Below are 19,287 nucleotides of genomic sequence, written 5' to 3'. Positions count from 1 at the left end.
GAACCAAAGCCACTCCTTTGAGAAAATAAAGCCCTTCATATTGTTCACCTACTCCAATCAACTTTCTTGAATTTTGGTTCTATAGAACACAAATTTTATCAATGAATTGATAAATGGACATGGAAGGAGAAACCATAAAGGCTGTGCAAGAAGAAGAAATAACAGGGAGAGGGGGCAGGGGAGAGAGAAATAACAAGGAGAGGTAAAGCTAACAAAGAGAGGGTAATTTAGGTATTTAAAAGTTTTCTCTCCTTTTCATTGTTAAAATCATCAATATTAACAGCTGTATTAGACAGAGAATAGTAATTTTAACTGAGGTATTTATCAGGGATTAAAGGTTTAATATCTAAAACTTAGGGATCTATTTATTATTATTATCAAAACATAGGGATGAAATAATAAATTTTTCTAAAATTAATAACAATTACTATTTAATCCCTAGATTTTATCATTAATAATAGTTTATTATTTTAAAAATTATACTATTTGATCTCTAAATTTTATTCCCATCATATTTTTAGGTCATTTCATTCATTTTGCTATTAATATTTTAATATAACTATAAAAATCCTAAAAAAATAAAATTTAAAAATTATTTCTATTTTGATAGTTTTTTTTAGTTTATTTAAAATTATTTTTTTACTATTTATTTGTATATTTTATATATTTATATCGAATTTATATTTTTTTTTAGATTTTAAAATAAAAAATATCCTTTATTTTTCTTTAACATATTTTTTCTTTATACTTTTCCTATTTTCATTTTAAATTTGAATTTAACTCTTATTAGATTTGTTATTAGATTCATTCACACAACATGTCGAAAAAATATTGCAGGATCAAATCACTAAAAAAAATAAATCTTTCTTTTATTTTTATACAAATAAATTCTAAGGCCACTAATTCTCATTATTTTTTTTAGATTTTATATTTTTTTATATTAAAAAAAATCTTACTATAAAACACTAAATATTTAATTATTTATAATTTATTTCCTCTATTTTGCAATTATTTATAATTTTATCCATTAATTTATTTTTTTATATTTTCTGTGCCAAATGAGAGAAAGAAATAGAGTGGGAGTGATAAATAAATAAATATGATGGATGAAATTGTAATAAATAAGAAAAATAAAAAATATTAAAAATGGAAGAATAATTTAATTTTAAAAACTAATGTAAAATTAAAATAGAAAAAATTGATATAAGTGCGCCGATGGAAGTAAAACGAAAAAATTAATAATATATTGATTAATGATACAGAATCTTAACGGTTAACATTCGATTGGTTCGATTCAAAATTGAATTGAACTGAATAAATTGAAAATTGAAATTTTAGTGTTTATAAAAATCAAACCGAATTGATTTTGATCAAAAATCAAATCGAATCGAACCGATCTGATTCAGTTCGATTCAATTCAGTTTGATCGGTTTTAATTTTTAATATTTTTTTTATTTTTTACACTTTATTTTTAGTATTTTAAAATTTAATTAAAATATCTTAATTTTAATATGATTTAATTTCTCTATATTATTAAAAAAATATATTATTATCACTAATCGGTTCGGTTCGGTTCGGTTCAGTTTTTTGATTTTTTTCTAATCAAAATCGAACATAATTGAAATAATTAAAATTTTTGAAATTAAAAATCAAATCGAACCGATATGTATGAAAAATCGAACCAAATTTTTAAATTAATTTGATTCAATCGATTTTTTCAATTTGAACCGAATATTAGTCGCCCTACCCAATCTATATATAAATACAAAATTCTGAATCTTGAAAGTATGAATACTAAAAGCACAAAATACCTGATGGCCCGAATTCCAAAATAAATAATCACCCAAACATAGTCAAACACTCTATCAAAATATCCAAATTTTATTAGAACTAGATTTTCAACATTTATAGATATGAGCAGCCTTTAAGTAAATATTTTATTTTATTTTATTATTTATTTTTTTACTGATTAAAATTATTTGTGTGATGTAGAAAAATTAATTAATTAATTTTTTATTTTAAAAAATATATTAAATTTTTTAATATTTTAAAAAATTTATTAATTAATTTTAATTATTAAATATTATAAAAAAATTTAAAATATAAGATTAATTAATTAATTTATAAATATTTTTATAAAATTAAAAAATATAAATTTTTTTAAATTATAAAAGTTAAATAATAAAATAATAAAATATTAAAATTAATAGAATAAATAAATAATTAATTAATTAATAAATTTTTAAAATTTTATGCACATTATAATGCATTTTGCAAAATATAGTAATTAATTAGTAAGTTTTTTATACCATATTAAATAATATATTTTTTTAAATAATAATAATAATAATTTATTATTCAGTTTTTATAAAATAAAAAATTCATTAGTTTATTTTTTAAAATTTTAAAATATATTAAAATATTTATAAATTTTTTAAAAATTTATTAATTAATTTTTTTATCAATTTTAATTAAGTGTTATATTATTTAATTTTTATAATATAAAAAATTTAATTAATTATTTAATTTCATAAAAATATATATTAATTAATTTTTATAATATTAAATATATTTAAAATTTTTTTATTTTAATTAACAATTAAAATTAATGAAAAAATTCGTTAAAGAGTTAAATACTGAATTTCTTTAACTATAAAGGTTAAATAATAATTTTATCTAATAATAATAATAATAATAAACACATGTAGCTGGGGTCGTGACCATCCAAGGAGTTTCCACCCAGGTCATTGGTTGGGAGTAGTTGAATTGGTGCCTCGTTTTCTTGCATGCGTTTGTTCTTGAAGCAAATTAAAAACATTCAAGAATTAGAAACCAGGAAAAATTCCACACAAGTCAAATATCCACAAAGGGATTAAAGGATCACACCTGCCAGCTTTATCTCCCTCTCTGTTTCTTTCTTTACACGCATATATTGTTTATATTCAACAAATAATATTGCATGGAGCAAATGAAAAATATGGCTATCAGTATCAGCTACATCATCTCTATCATCATCATCATCATCAACAACCTCTGCTGCATTCCTAATGGCGACCTGGTCAGAATAATACCAAGTAAAACCTCCCAATTTCTAGTTTTCCTTCTCTGTTTATTTCAAGTCTTCTACCAGACTACCATTGGTGTGTTTTTCTCTCTACCCATTTCTCGATTCTTTTGTTTTCAAGTGGTTGGAGGTTTTGCTCGCACTGGTTTTCTTGGTATATATGTGGGCTTTGTTTAAAATTTTAATTTGTTGAATTCCTGTTGTTTGTTTCTTGTCACTAGGAGGAGTATTTGTATAATTTTTAAGGATTTTTGGGTAAACAGGAGATGTTTCAGGATTCTGTTGTTTTTCCCATTCTTGGGATTCCTAAAACAAGAACTGTCACTTTTGGAGCCGTTTTGCTTGTGTGGCTGTGTTGGTCTCCACTCCTTATTGAAGCACAAGATGCCGTTACTGATCCTTTAGAAGGTTTTTCTCCTTGAACTGATGCTCTTTTCTTCTATTTCCCTTTCTTTTAGTTTAAATAAAGAGCTTTCTGAACTCTGCAAATAACTTGTCCTGCAATTATTGTCGAAATGCTGAGTTAATATGAGGTGATGCGAAAGTGCATAAAGTTCTAATCTGAAACTCAAGTCAAACATGATAAAACCAGTGTTACCTAAACTGCTTATACTCACCCAAATATGATACATTTACGTATTGAATCGCTTAAATTGGCGAAAGATCTTATTATTTCTTCAATAATCTTTAGTTGGTCAAGCAAATGAGTTGCTCAACATTGTATATGCTTAAATTTGCAGTGAGTGCACTGCTTGATGTGAAGAGCAATTTGATTGATGTCAATAAAAATTTGAGCAATTGGAATAGTGGGGATCCCTGCACATCAATTTGGACTGGAGTTTTGTGCTTCAATACAACATTGGATGATGGCTATCTTCATGTTAGAGAACTGTATGATTTTGCATCTTTTCCTTTCATGAGCATTTAAGTCGCATTTTTCTTTTGGTTACAGTCAAAGTCAAATATATTTCCAGTTTTTATTTTATTTTATTTAATATTCGACATAGCATCCTTCAAAGGTAGATACTATATGCTGAACATTGGTCACTTTTTCAAAATATATCATCAAATATCAATGAATTGGAGAATCAATAGTGATTTTTCCTTTTCATCTTTTTGTTGCTTTAAAAGTTGACTGCTAATTTATGACAAGCATTATGTAGCAGCTGTTTTCTGGCAATAACACTCAAACTTTGAAAATTATATGTAGTTTTAGTACACTTGGCTACTATTTGTAACAATATGTTCATTCCTTTTTTTTTTTTTTCATTTTGGCAGGCAACTATTTGGAATGAACCTGTTGGGAACTTTATCACCATCACTTGGTCGCTTATCTCATATGCAAATATTGTAAGCACAGATTACTTTATTTTCCCTGAAAGATTCCCTGACAGTGGATATTTGTATCTCTCTCTCTTCTCTCTCTCCGCCTTGATGATAACTACTCTCTTTTGGTATTCTTGAAGGGATTTTATGTGGAACAATATAAGTGGGAGTATACCAAAGGAGATAGGAGACATCAAATCTTTGGTACTCTTGTAAGTTAAACTACTACTTTTAACTTATAATGCAAATATGCTCATCAACTTAGACATTGAAAAGTTCTTTGTTCTTAAATTTTACGATTGTTTTTTTTAATCTCATTTATTTAATATTGAGGAAAGCAAAAATCTGAATATAGTTATTTTATTTTCGCATTCCTTTGCTCTAGACATCTACCTTGAGTTCTTATTCTATGATACTTGTGCTTTCAGGCTTTTGAATGGAAACAAATTAACAGGTCCTTTGCCTGAAGAGCTTGGCAATCTTCCAAACTTGAACAGAATACAGATTGATGAGAACAATATATCAGGATCCCTCCCTGTGTCATTTGCAAACTTGAACAGTGCACAGCACTTGTGAGAGTTTCTCTGATGCTATTTAGCCTAAACACAACTGGTGTACATTTGATTCTTTTACTGATTTTTCACTTCATGTGTATTTTTTTCCCTTTTGAGCAGTCACATGAATAACAATTCAATTAGCGGGCAAATCCCACCAGAACTGTCAAGATTACCAAATCTTCTTCACTTGTAAGTTGAAAATTGTCTAGTCTTATGTGAGAAATGTGGCATTTTTTTGCAGCTATAGCAGGGTCTGTGAACATCTTTGGTTCAGTTTATTGCTACCCTTTGTTGTCCAGTCCCTTACTTCGCTCATTTGTTGGAATGTGATTGCAGCCTGCTAGATAACAATAACTTATCTGGACATCTGCCACCAGAGCTTTCTGAATTGCCAAAGTTATTAATACTGTATGGTTTCTCTACCCCCCAGAGATGAAGCAGGAATTCATGTTTTCTTATGTCAGTTCCTCTATAATAGGTCTTATCTTTGTAGATTCTGTTCTAACTTTTTTATGTTGCCTTGATTTCTTTTTTGCTTTTTCAGTCAACTTGATAACAACAACTTTGATGGGGCAACAATTCCAGATTCATATGGCAACATGACTCAACTATTGAAATTGTAAGTGCAAAATGCAATATGTTATTTGGAAGTACTTTTACGAGCCCAGGATGCAGAGCAATTTGCTAGCAACTATATATTAATTATGAATGAGATTAACTCTTCAGGTCACTGGACCATTGTTAAAGAGTTAAATCTCCCATTATAAAGCTTCATTGTCAAGCTTGAATTGATTAACACACAACATGAGACCTATAAACATAATGCATGGGCTGGCTTCATTATTAAGCTTTGGCTTTTGAGTTGATTGTATGTTTCTATCATAGGATGTATTATTGAGCCCTCACCTACAATTTGAGGCTTTGGATTGATGGGTTGTCCAATGTGTCATCAAAGTCCCTTTACTTGATAATCTTTCAGTTTATGGCAACCCATTTCTTAATTACTATTCTTTGTAATTAAAATTTTAGTGCACAGCCACAGGATTCTAAGTGAACATGTGACTCGTTCATTGAATAACTCATGCAATTGCTAGTAGCTCTATAAAGTTAGATGAAGCAAATCATGCTCCTAGAGATTTTAGGAGTACTTATTTTAGGAAGAAACATAAATATAGGAACTAACGATTTTGCTAAGTTAGGATCCTATTTTAATTAGAGTTAAGATTCTTGTTTATTCCTAATTAGTTAGGATAATGTTCCTAATTTGATTAGGTTTGGATGCTCTATAAAGGGGCTAGCTTATTATTATTTCAGCAGATTTTGTTATGGATATTTTGAAATAATGCAATTTGAGAATTAGTTTCTGGTTTTAAAAATTCATCTCTTGTTGGTTTGGTTTACATTGTTAACCGAAAGGAACAGAGATTTTTTGGTCCCTTTAATAAACAAATGAAAATGTATACACTGAAACCCAATTATATTCATGAATAAGTGTGTTTGTATTTGTTTTACAACTAAGCTTGATATGATGCTTTTTTTTATTTCCAAAAGCGGGCATGCAGGAAAATATTTCCAACAAAAGTATAAGAAAAAATTATTTTCCCAATAAGGGTGAATTTGACCCGTCAATTATCAATCATGATTCAAAAACACATTATAGAATATGGATAAAATTTTAAAGCTCATGTGAGCAAGTTGTGAAAAAAGATTATGATTTGTACAACTCGAGAAAAAGAATTACGACTTGAGCAAGTCGTAATAGGCCAACAATATTAGTTGTGAGCCAAGCTCATGACTTGAGCCATCTTATACTTTTCACTATTTTATTTATTTTCTACTTGCAAAAATCAATTTTAAATAGTTAAACACTATGTATTTGTTCTCCTTACTGCATTATTGATTTTTCTAATGCAAAAGTTTTATTTTTGATGCAGAAATAATTTAGATTTCAAAATATTATGTTATTGTATTGATTTTCCATAATTTTCTAAAATGTCTAGCTATTTAAAATGGATTTTTAAATGTAGAAAAAACTAAAAAGATGGCCAATTTGTGGGCTTCACTTACTTCTAGTCATTTGCCAAGTCAGCAAGTCACATTTTATTTCACGACTTGTACAAGTTATACCTTTCGTTATCACCTTACGAAAAATTGTGAAGTATGAATATGTTAGATACTCGATTCATTTAATTCATACACTTCTCTAAATCTAAATAACTTGATTTTTTTTTTTTAATTTTCATTTTGAAAGATTGTTTATCATTTCTTTTCAGCTCATTATGCTTTAAAATTTTGCTTCTCTTCTTACTCCTGTTTTTGAACCACGACTTGGCTTTGACTGATACTATGTGGCCAAAATACCGCTATTAGAGAAATAAATTTTTTGGTCATCCCTTTTCTGAAAATGCTTTTTTTATTTGCACCATTAGGGAAAAGAGCTCCTTCATATGAGTCGATACATAAATTATTTTAACCTACAATCTTTCGTCTAGTAGAAAAGTAATCTAAAGTTAAAGTATGTTTTGAGACCTTTGCTGTAGTAGTCATGTGAATAAAATAAAAAAATTAAACTATAACATATTGAATTTGGAATATAAGTAATTGAGCTATGAAAGAAAAGTTAATTAGAGGAACATGGATACAAGTTATGTAAGGGGGGCATCACCTCCTCTTTATGAGGAGGCCTCAATTTCATTGGAAATTTGAGACCATTTGGCCCTTCTGGATGAATCTACTGCTGTGGAGTCTTTAATTTTTTAGTGGTAATTTCATGAAAAGTGACATGTGGTTTTGCACTTTATAACTCAAGGGACAAAAGTTTGTCTTTCATAAAAAAGGTACCAAGTAGTTAAGCGCCATTATTCTATCCCTCCTCCTGTTAATGGCTTGCTGATGTAGTACTTAATTTAATATGGAGGTTTAATGGCATTATATGGCAGCAAGGGATAAAGTAAAGGTGAAAAATCATAGGGTACTTGTTTGATGAAAAACCAAACTTGAGTGACAAAGTGTGAAAGTTGTAGAAAGATTATTTGAGCACTGTTAAAAAAAAAGTTTCTTCCTTAACCCTTGATCATAGTACTAAGCTTGGCATCTTCTATTCAAAACAAGATTGAACAGTGAAATTTGAACTTAGTTTGTGCTTGAGTTAACTTAGAATAGGACAAATTAGCTTGAATACTAATCATACTCAGCTCGGCTTAGCTCATTTGCACCCTTATGCACATTAAAGTAGCAACATCCAAGCCTAAAATGAAGACTAATTATGTATTGTAGTTGAAATGAGGATTTATCATGTCAACTGGCTGTCACTAGTTACTAGATAGAAGCTTAATGAACTTCCAAATTATAGTCAAAGCATGTTGGTTATGTTATTCCTGCATTTTATTTTTATGTAACATTATCTCATGCATTTTCCTTGGCCTTATCAGGAGTCTCAGAAACTGTAATTTGCAAGGTCCAATCCCTGATCTGAGTAGGATAACAAACCTTGGATATATGTAAGTATATATCTTGAGTTTTCCTTTATGAAACATTAATTGAAAATTATGGGCTTTCCAATTGGAAGTTGGAATGCATAGACTGGATAAGCTTTTATTTATTCCTATTTTGAGATCTGTGCTGGTTCATCTTTTCACTATTTTGATTTAATTTTCAGAGACCTTAGTTCAAACCAGCTAAATGGATCCATACCTACTGAAAGGCTTTCTGAGAATATTACAAACATGTAAGATTACACTATCTTGCACTTGTAGCACTATTTGCACTTTGTAGAATTGGTTTGAATAAAATGTATGGGTATTTTCTTAAAACAATCCCAAAGTGTCTTTGAAATCCTGAAGGTTATGCTGTTGTTAATTTTTCTTCAGTGCTGATGTTCACTAGCTAACCAATATTTACAGTGATTTATCTAACAATGATCTTACTGGAAGTATTCCTGCCAACTTTTCGAGCTTGCCTAATCTTCAAAGATTGTGAGCATTTTCTTAACTCTCATTTCTTAATTGTTACAATAGGTTTTGCTGAGCAAAATTCTTGTCTCTATTAAAGCAGTAAGGTTTTGATTCTAATAAATGCATATGGAAAAAGAAAAATGAACTCTGTTCTCTGTAGTAAAATAAATGGCTTAACCTTCTTCCATGACAGGTCAGTTGCAAACAATTCATTGAGTGGCTCCATTCCATCTACCCTTTGGCAAAGTCAGACTTTGAATGCATCTGAAAGGCTTATCTTGTAAGAGCCAAAATGAAAATGTCATTTTTTTTTCTTGGTAAAACTGCAGTCAGAGTTTAAAGGCCAACACAAATTCCAGTTTGTGAACTCTCTTGAACATCTATTATTGGTTTCTAAGATAAAGATTTTATATGTCAACATGTGATAGAGTGAGAAGCAATTAAGAATGTATACAACAAGGACAAGTGTTAATATTACTTAAAAAGAACCTCCTCAGAGGATACAATAAGAATTTTAGGAGTAATCTCCTGTCTAGCTCAAGCTAGCCAAAGCAGTAATGCATTTTAGAAAAGAAAATAAGAAGACAAGTAATAAGAAGACAAGTCATACACTTCACTGTGACTACCCTTTTATTTATTGTTGACCAACATAAAAGAGTTCCTAATTAGGAGGATTCAGGTATTTGAGATCCTAATTAGGTTTGATTATAGAGCTTGATTATATGAATTTTATTCTTATTGTAAATATTTCTAATTTAGGTTGATTCTTTGTGTATAAATATTCAAACCTTGTAAAAATCAATTCAATTATAATAGAATAAAAAATTCCTTCCAAAATTCTTCAGTTCCTCCCAAAATTCTTCATGGTATCAAAACTTTTTCCTGATTTTAGGGTTTAAATTTAATTTTTTCTCTTTAAGGTTTCAAAACCCTAGATCTACCTTTTTGATACTACCTATTTAGAGACCTTTTCACACCTCACCATCGGCACCAAGAGGATTGCCGGACCGTCGCTAGCCAGACCGCCCAGCTGCAATGCTGCAAAGTCATGTGCGTGAGGCTCGCGCTGCCACAGCTTCTGCGTCTCCTTCCACGCGCTGGCGCGTGAGCTTTCCTCTGGTGTCCTTTCCCGTCGGTGCTCCTTTTCGGGCCCTCTTTCCTGCATGTCGCCCTTTTGACTTGCCCTGTTCGTGATCAAATTCTCTTTTGGGTTGTTTAAGGTGTTTTAACAGTAACTTGATCGTTTCTGCCTCTTTGTATTGCTAGCGCTTTTTTACCTTTAAAATATTAGATAAGAAAGGCACTAATGGAGGTGATGTATGTGTTTTTTATACTATTTGGATTATTGATTCTGGTGCAAATAGGTACATGACGGGTTCCTCTAAAAATTTTCTTAATTACCTTCACAATGTCTACAAAAGGACAAAGTCAGAGTAACCGATAGCTCTTTTATTCTTGTCTCTAGAACCGGATCGATTGTTTGTACTTCTAATATTAAGCTATTCTCTGTTCTCTATATTTCTCGTTTTCTTATTAATCTTTTATCTGTCAGTGCTCTTACCGAAACCTTTAATAATTGAGTTTTTTTTCTGATCATTGTGTTATTGAGGGCCTTCAAACTGGGAAGAGGATTGACTATAGTAGACTGTTTGATGGCTTATATATATTAAAAGGAAATCTAGGTTTGAATTCACCTCGGACTCTTTTTGGAAGAAATCAGGATGTCAACTAGGAAATCATACAGTGGCATCGACGGTTAGGATATCCACAGAAATCAGGATGTCAACTAGAAAAATCATACAATGGCATCGATAGTTAGAACATCTATCCTTCTTTGATTTAGAGAAACTTTATCCTAATTTATTTTTCAGGCCTCAATGTGATTCTTTAGTTTGTGATGCTTGTGAGTATGCTATGTATACAAGAACCTCTTATCCCTCCAGTAACAATAGGAGTACGATGCCTTTTGTGACCATCCATTCCGACGTTTGGGGACCTACTCAAATGGTCTCACTATCTAGTAATCGTTAGTTTATTACTTTTATTTATTGCTTCACTCATATGACTTGGGTTTATCTGATAAAGGCAAAAAGTGATGTGTTTTATTGCTTTCAATCTTTTCACAAGATAGTTTATACTCAATTTGATACTTAGAGAAAAGTTTTGAGAACTGATAATGGCACAGAGTACATGGATAGACCTTTTTTTGCTTATCTGGAGTCTAATGGAATACTGCATTAAACTAGTTGTCTTTACACTAGTCCCAAAATGGTGTTGTTGGAAGAAAAAATAGACACCTGTTGGAAGTAGCTCGATTTCTCCTTTTCACTATGAACCTTCTAAAAACCTATTGGGAAGATGTAGTTTTAGCTGCAGTTTATCTCGTTAACAGAATGCCTCTCAAAACACTTGCCTTAAAAGCCCTTTAGAGGTGCTACAAGGGAAAAATGCTTATACTGTTCCACTAAAGGTGTTTGGATGCACATGTTTTGTTCATACTAGGACAGGTGGAAAGCTCGATTAGAGGGCTCTTAAATTTGTGTTTGTTGGGTACTCTCCTATTTAGAAGGGTTACAAATGTTACCACCCTCCATCTCAAAAAAATATTTTATCAATATGAATGTTACGTCTAGAGAAATTGAACCTTACTTCAGTACTATTCAATCACCTTTTCAGGGGGAGAACAATGAGAGAGAAGAGGTGATTCTTAGTCCTATAACTCTAGAGTGTTTTAATTTAGAGGAGACTACTATACAAGGGAGACTAACGGTGACTAGGAAAAGATAATGATTGGGCATTTGGATAAATAAGATTTAAGGAGATACTCAAGAAGAGACACAACAGAAGCAAAAAAAGCCATTGTACAGTCTACTTAGTGTCATGAATCTTCCTCTTCTCCATCTGGTGAGTCATCCCTAAACCTTAAACCCATCGATGATCTGGATAAACTAATTGCTCAAAGAAAAGGAGTTAGGTCTTGTACAAAGCACTCTCTTTCTAACTTTCTCTCTTATGATTCTCTATCTCCATCCTATAGAGTTTTTGTTTTGTCTATTTTCTATGTGTCTATCACATAGGATTGGAAGAAGCTCTTAAAGATTCTAATTAGAAGGGAGCAATTATTGAAGAAATGAAAGCCTTGACTAAAAATAAGACATAGAAGTTGATGTTTCTTCCACCTGGAAAAAAACCAGTTGGCTGTAAATGTTGTTCACCGTAAAATACAAAGCAGATGGATATATTGAAAGATTCAAGGCCAGACTAATTGCCAAAGGATACACTCAAACCTATGGAGTGGATTACCAGGAGATATTTGTCCTTGTTGCCAAAATGAATTCAATCAGAGTATTGCTATCTTGCGCTGCCAATCTTGACTAGGACCTATAACAATTTGATATGAAAAATGCATTCCTCCACAGAGACTTGGAGGAAGTGTATATGAAAATTGCTCCTAGATTTGCTGATGAAAAAACACAAGAAAAGTTGTGTAGGCTAAAGAAGGTTTTGTATGGGTTAAAACAGTCACCCAGAGCTTGGTTTGATCAATTCAGCAAAACTATAATTTTCTTTGGTTATCAACAGAGCAATGCTGACCATACTCTATTTATCAGACATCATAAGAGTAAAATTACTCTTCTCATAATCTATGTTGATGATATAATAATGATAGAGAATGACATTGAAGAGATAACTCGACTGAAAAAACATTTGGCTCAAAAGTTTAAAATTAAAGATTTAGGAAAAATTTTAAGATTTCCTAGAAATCGAGGTTGTCAGATCAAAGAAGGGAATTTTTATTTCTCAGGAAAGATACATTCTGGAACTTTTGAAAAAAATTGGTATGTTAGGCTGTAAACCAGTAGAAACTCTCATTGAGAGCAATCACAAGCTACAAATAGGAATTGGTGAATCGGTGGATATTGTCAGATATTAGAAGTTAGTAGGCAGACTGATTTATTTTTTACATATTCGATCAGACATAACATATGCAGTCAGCTTAATCAGTCAGTTTATACATGATTCTCGTAAGTCTGACATGCAAGCTGTTTTTCACATTTTGCGATACTTAAAGTTTGTTTCTGGAAAAGGTTTCTTATTCTCTAAACACGATCATCTCCGCATACACACATTCAAGATGCAATTTGGGCTGGATCCCATGATGATAGGAGGTCGACTAGTGGTTGCTGCACACTTGTAGGAGGAAATCTTGTCACTTGGAGAAACAAAAAGCAAAGTGATGTTACTCGATCAAGTGCCAGGGTGGAGTATAAAGCGATGATACAAGGTGTCTGTGAACTCTTATAGTTGCAGAGATTATTGGAGGAATTGAAACTATTGGAGAGAGACAAACTCCTCTTATACTGTGACAACAAAACTGCCATCAATATAGCCCACAATCTGGTTCAATATGACTGAATAAAACACGTAGAGATTGATCGACACTTTATTAAAGAGAAGTTAATAAATGATATTTTGATATTAAATCATGTGACTTTTAATGAACAGATAGCTGATGTGTTTACCAAAAGACTCAACAACAAAATCTATCACATCTTAATTTGCAAGTTGGTCATGTGTGATATCTATGCACCAATTTGAAAGGTAGTGTTGACCAGCACAACAGGTTTCCTAATTAGGAGGATTCAGATCTTTGGAATTCTAATTAGACTTGATTATAGGAATTTTATTCTTATTATAAATATTTCTAATTTAAGTTACTTCTTTGTGTATAAATACTCAAACCTTGTAAAAATCAATTCAATTAGAATAGAATAAAAAATTCCTCCCAAAATTTTTCAGTTCCTCCCAAAATTCTTCATTTATTTATACCCTTATCCCAAGCAGCAATCATTTCCAAGTGATTGTCATCCATGATTCCCGCTAATTGTATTATCCCCTTTTGTCTGCATTCTCAGCTGTCCCGATTCTCCCTTTTTCCTGGACTGATCTCCTATGTCTCTCTTCCTTCGCCTATAGTAGACCCTCAAAGGTTTTGGATTGCTAACAACATAACTTTTAAGAATGAACATTTAATCTCTAGGATCTGCTATAATTTTGTAGTATCTCACATCCCTTTTTCTAATGAATGGTTTTTCCACTCTTTGATATTGCAGGGATTTTGAGAACAATAGACTGACAAACATTTCCGGTGATGGCACTATCAGTCTCCCTCAGAATGTTTCACTATGGTTTGCTTATCTTTTCATATAACTTTGTGTCTTTATGTTCATGATGTACATGTTTACCAATACACTTCCTAATAGTCCTGAATAATGTTCAGGCTACAAGGCAATCCTGTATGCTCAACTTCCAACCTGGTTCAATTTTGTGGATCTCAAAATGACAATGTAGACAACCAGGGTTCGGCAAACACTACTGAGGATTGTCCCCTTCAAGCCTGTCCTTATACATATTCCCCAACATCTCCTGTGCGTTGTTTTTGTGCTGCCCCTCTGACTGTTGGATATCGATTGAAAAGTCCTGGATTCTACGATTTTTTAGAATACAAAGAGCTGTTTGAAGTGTATTTGACCACTGGTCTGAACTTGGAGGTTTATCAGCTATACCTTGAGAACGTCCAATGGGAAGATGGACATAGATTGGAAATGCAACTTCAGCTATTTCCTCTCTATGATGCTAGCAACAAGAGTTCTCATGTCTTTAATGCAAGCGAGGTTCTCCGTATCAGGAGCAAGTTCACCGACTGGACTATACCTGATAGTGTTATATTTGGACCTTATGAGCTTCTGAACTTCCCCCTGTTGGACCCTTATAATGGTTTGTCTTAAACAAAAATAGTGCCTATTTTAATTCAGCCTTCTTATATCTTATCTGGTAGAACATGTGAAATAATTTGAACTTGGTGTCACGTTTTTATGCACTTTTCAAGTGATTAAATAGTAATTCTGGATTGCCTTATTTTATTTTTTTTTCAGCTCAAGGATTGTGAAAAGTTACCATACTTCATCTATTAGCAATAAGATGAACTTTAACTTAGTTCTTTTGCATGCATTTAACAATATTGAGGAGCAGTTAAGCTGTATTCACTTATTTCTTGCATAAACATGTCCTCTAATGTGCATTTGTAATGCCAGGAAGTACTTTATGCTTGCTGAATAATCATAGGAAGAATTCGCTATACTTAACATATAATTTTGTGATAATCTTGGTTGTTGCATATTTGAAGCTTGCCTGTACTTATCGATGTGGAGAGGTGTTATTCAGTTTTGTGCAATATATTGTGTCAAGGGTAAAGCACCTCTTGTTGGTGTCATTTGGACTTCATCATGTCCATGCATGTCATGCCTTTGCTATAACCTATAATGAAACTGAATGATCATAAAGCTTAATTTAATATGAATTTTGATGTGCTGACGAACAAAATCGTAAGTTATGCATCTAGCTTAGTTTCTCCTACACAAGGATGTGACAGAGTTGCTGCATAAATTTGATGATGTTTTGCTTATGGTTCTCATGATGTTGCAGTGTTTATAACCTCACCATCATCATCTGGTATCAGCAAGGGTGCCTTGGCTGGCATAGTATTGGGTGCAATTGCTGGTACAGTTACATTATCTGCAATTGTTTCACTTATTATCCTGAGGAGATATATGAGAGGCTACCGTGCAATTTCAAAAAGACGTCATGGTAAGTATTTCCTATTACTAGATTGCAAATGCTTATAAATTATGTTTGTCCATGATGCCTTCTCAAGTTTTGGGCTATAACAACGCATATTCTGATGCCATGTCTGTATCGTTTAAAATTTAAACATAGTGTAATAAGATATACTATTTTATTATGTTATTTTAAGAGATTGATGGGTAATGCTGTTCAAGTGTTTGAAAGTAAGATCTGTTGGTCAAAATAGTTCCATGTCTAACGTTTGCCTCTGTTTGTGCATAGCATCTAAAGCCTTTCTAAAAATTGATGGCGTGAAGGACTTTAGTTATGCTGAAATGGCCTTGGCTACAAATAATTTTAATAGCTCCGCTCAAGTTGGTCAAGGAGGATATGGAAAAGTTTATAAAGGCATTCTTGCTGATGGCACGGTTGTGGCCATCAAACGTGCTCAGGAGCATTCTTTGCAAGGTGAGAAGGAATTCTTAACAGAAATAGAATTGTTGTCGAGGCTACATCACAGGAATCTCGTTTCTTTGGTTGGATACTGTGATGAAGAAGGTGAACAGGTACCTTCCTAATATATTTCCCAAATGTTTAAATTCATCTTTATTGTCTTCACATTTTCGTTAAATTAATCAAATCCTGCCTGTGTTTTTTCATCCATTTAGGGAGTCAAGTGAAATCCCTGACTAGAGTAATCGTAGGCATAGAGTAAGCTGTAGGCATAAGTCTCTGTTCTCTCCTGCAATGTTGCAAGCCTCACAGTCGAAGCATATGTGCTCTCACCGTGTGTGAGGAAAGCCTTAAAAACTAGGCCACAACTTTGGGACAATTGTTCCGACTTTGACATACGTGGAAGGCTTATATTTTATTGTTCTGATTGCTGAATAATTTCAAGAAAAATAAAGAAACAATTCAATCTAGAAATGATATTTAGGAGCCGCAGGAATTGTTCTATTTTTTCTACATTTCCTTTCAAGTGATTCCACCGACAAGGAAAACTTTGGCATTCTATGCCAGATATATAACTCTTTTGTTCTTTTTATTTATCCTGTGATGTCAAAAATTATCATTTGAGAAAAGCTTATCATGTATTCCATTATGCCTGCAGATGTTGGTTTATGAGTTTATGTCAAATGGCACCCTTAGAGATCATCTTTCTGGTACAAATAATTTTCTACTTGGGGTTCCTTTTTATTATTATTTGTCATTCAGTAAGCAAGAACCAGCTAAAGTAGATATCTCTTTTCTTTCTATATAAAATCGTCAATTTAATTATAATTTTCTATATACTTGTGTATTGAGTATTGTAGCTGATTCATCTTGTCTGTGGGTGGTATCACAGCCAAGTCTAAAGAACCCCTGAGTTTTGCATTGAGATTGAGAATTGCCTTGGCTTCAGCAAAGGGCATCCTCTACCTACATAAAGACGCAGATCCCCCAATTTTCCACCGAGATATCAAGGCAAGCAACATATTACTCGACTCTAATTATAATGCAAAGGTTGCTGATTTTGGACTTTCAAGGCTGGCTCCAGTTCCTGATATTGAAGGTTCGATCCCAGCTCATGTGTCCACAGTAGTAAAGGGTACTCCTGTAAGTTTATTTTCTCTGGAAAGACTATCAAAATTTCCAAGTTTCCCTTCTTCAGTTAGTTGACGTTGTTCGTCTTTGTTCCTCTTTTTTTTACCATTAGCACCCATTTTGTAGTGTGTCCACATTTGGACATCTTTGATACGATTAATGAATTTCATCACAGTTTATTAACCTGCAAATGGGTAGGAGAAACAACATTTGAATCTTATCTGTTCAGTTCATTCTCCAAAATCCACAAGGAAAAAGCTAGTTAAATTTGTGATATCCTGATGTCTCAAATATTATTTTGATTTTGCAGGGTTACCTTGATCCAGAATACTTTTTAACACATAAACTGACAGACAAGAGTGATGTTTATAGCCTTGGTGTTGTATTTCTGGAGCTGTTGACAGGGATGCAACCAATCTCGCATGGAAAAAACATTGTCCGAGAGGTAATAGCTTACCACCAAAATGAAGTTCAAGTCTGTCTTACACGTAGTAAACATTGGAATAAATTAGATCTACATGACATCTCTTCATTTTCAAAGAATTCGATGAAAATGTAGAAACAAATGTTTGATATTTAAGGCTCCGTTTGTTTCATAGAAATTTTTTTTTTGAGGAAAATATTTTCCGTATTTTCTGGTGTTTGGGATCCTTAAAAAATTTAGTCAATCAAAAATATTTTTTTGATAAAAAAAAAATAAACAATTTTAAGGAAAATGACTTCTTCCTTTCAAAAAAGGAAGTTATTTTTCTTAAATTAATTTTTTTTTCACTAAGAAAATATTTTTCGTTGATTAAATTTTCTCAGTGTCCCAAACGCCAAAAAATATAGAAAATATTTTACATGCACAAATGAGCTTATATGTGGTGGGTTGCATAAAGGCTGGATAGTGTTCTACTTTTGTGAATATTACTAAATTAAGTTTTTTAGGTAATTTTCTTAAATTAATATTAACTTGGATTAAGTACCTGGGCCAAGTCTGTTGACATAGTTTGTTAAATTAATATTTTATGGATTTTATGTACATCAGGTCAATATTTCATACCAATCTGGTATGATATTCTCTGTGATTGATGGACGTATGGGTTCTTATCCTTCCAACTCTGTGGAGAAATTCTTGAATTTAGCAATCAAGTGCTGTGAGGAGGATACAGATTCAAGACCTTCAATGGCAGATGTGGTCCGAGAACTTGAAACTATATGGCTGATGGTCCCAGAGTCTGACAAGAAAACAACAGATACAGTTATCAGTGATCCTGAAAAGTTAGAAAGTTCATCACCATCTTCATCATCAATGGTGAAGCATCCTTTCATGTCGTCTGATATTTCCGGTAGCGATCTCGTGAGTGGATTTATTCCTAGCATCACTCCCAGATGAATGGCACTGTGGGAACATTTAATAAGAACTGCTGACTATGAAGTGCCTTGGTGTACTTTGTTTGTAAAGGTAATAGATAGACTTGATGTTAAATATCTGAAGTGATACACTCAACCAATAGTATTACAAAAATTAAAACTTAAAATTATCTTAAATTGCCACGTAAGTTGTAAGTGGTTAGTTTTAAATTATATGATAATTTTGTGATTGTGTTGGTTGGCTGCATAATTGTGGAATCGAGATACGAAATTTTTGTTTTATAAATTGAAAATTAAATATGTTAAAATTTTTAAAAATTAATTAAAAATAATATATATTCTAAAAATAAGTAAATAATATCATAATAATATATTTTGATAAGCACAGAATTATCATTTATTTAATTATAAATATTCTTCATAATAAAATAATATATATGTATTATGTTATAAATTATGAAATTTAAAATTATTGACAATAATTATCACCATATATATATACACCGAAACTTTCATTTAAATTTAATTAAATAAAGTATATTAAAATTAATATAAATTATCTTAAATAACTATAATTAGTTAAATAAATTAACTAGAAAAAAATTTAAAAAAAAATTTATATACACTTTTTATAGCGAAAATGAGTAAAGATTTTAAATTTTAAAAATATTAAATCTAGCAAACGTTTTATAAGTAATTAATTGAAATAGGTGAAAATTCGATTAATTCATATTGATTCACCTTATTCACTATTAATTTTTTTTATTTAATCATAATTCATATATCTTATAGATTTTTGATTCACCTTATTCACTATTAATTT

At 31.4% G+C, this 19,287-nt stretch overlaps 1 protein-coding gene across 5 annotated transcripts; it reads left to right on the top strand.

Moving 5' to 3' along the window:
- Window positions 1–2,824: 2,824 nt before the first annotated feature.
- Window positions 2,825–18,704, top strand: LOC110609234 (probable LRR receptor-like serine/threonine-protein kinase At1g06840). 5 transcript variants are annotated; one of them, XM_043953153.1, is made up of 21 exons: window positions 2,829–3,074; window positions 3,286–3,472; window positions 3,805–3,955; window positions 4,343–4,414; window positions 4,531–4,602; window positions 4,819–4,962; window positions 5,065–5,136; window positions 5,284–5,355; window positions 5,492–5,566; window positions 8,379–8,447; window positions 8,606–8,674; window positions 8,850–8,921; window positions 9,094–9,180; window positions 14,015–14,089; window positions 14,182–14,678; window positions 15,387–15,548; window positions 15,807–16,090; window positions 16,636–16,687; window positions 16,870–17,120; window positions 17,419–17,553; window positions 18,139–18,704. In XM_043953153.1, the coding sequence occupies exons 2-21, from the start codon at window positions 3,331–3,333 to the stop codon at window positions 18,484–18,486; spliced, it is 2,901 nt and encodes a 966-aa protein (XP_043809088.1). In that variant the 5' UTR covers window positions 2,829–3,074; window positions 3,286–3,330; the 3' UTR covers window positions 18,487–18,704. The 5 variants fall into 5 exon arrangements, with proteins under 5 accessions (XP_043809092.1, XP_043809088.1, XP_021604367.1 ...); XM_021748675.2 differs by having other exon boundaries at window positions 2,829–3,140; XM_043953149.1 differs by having other exon boundaries at window positions 2,829–3,218; window positions 3,328–3,472.
- The last annotated feature ends 583 nt before the right edge of the window (window positions 18,705–19,287 follow it).

This window comes from Manihot esculenta, chromosome 2, assembly GCF_001659605.2.
Source record: "Manihot esculenta cultivar AM560-2 chromosome 2, M.esculenta_v8, whole genome shotgun sequence".
Lineage (NCBI taxonomy): Eukaryota > Viridiplantae > Streptophyta > Magnoliopsida > Malpighiales > Euphorbiaceae > Manihot > Manihot esculenta.
This window is presented reverse-complemented; position numbering and strand designations above follow the sequence as displayed.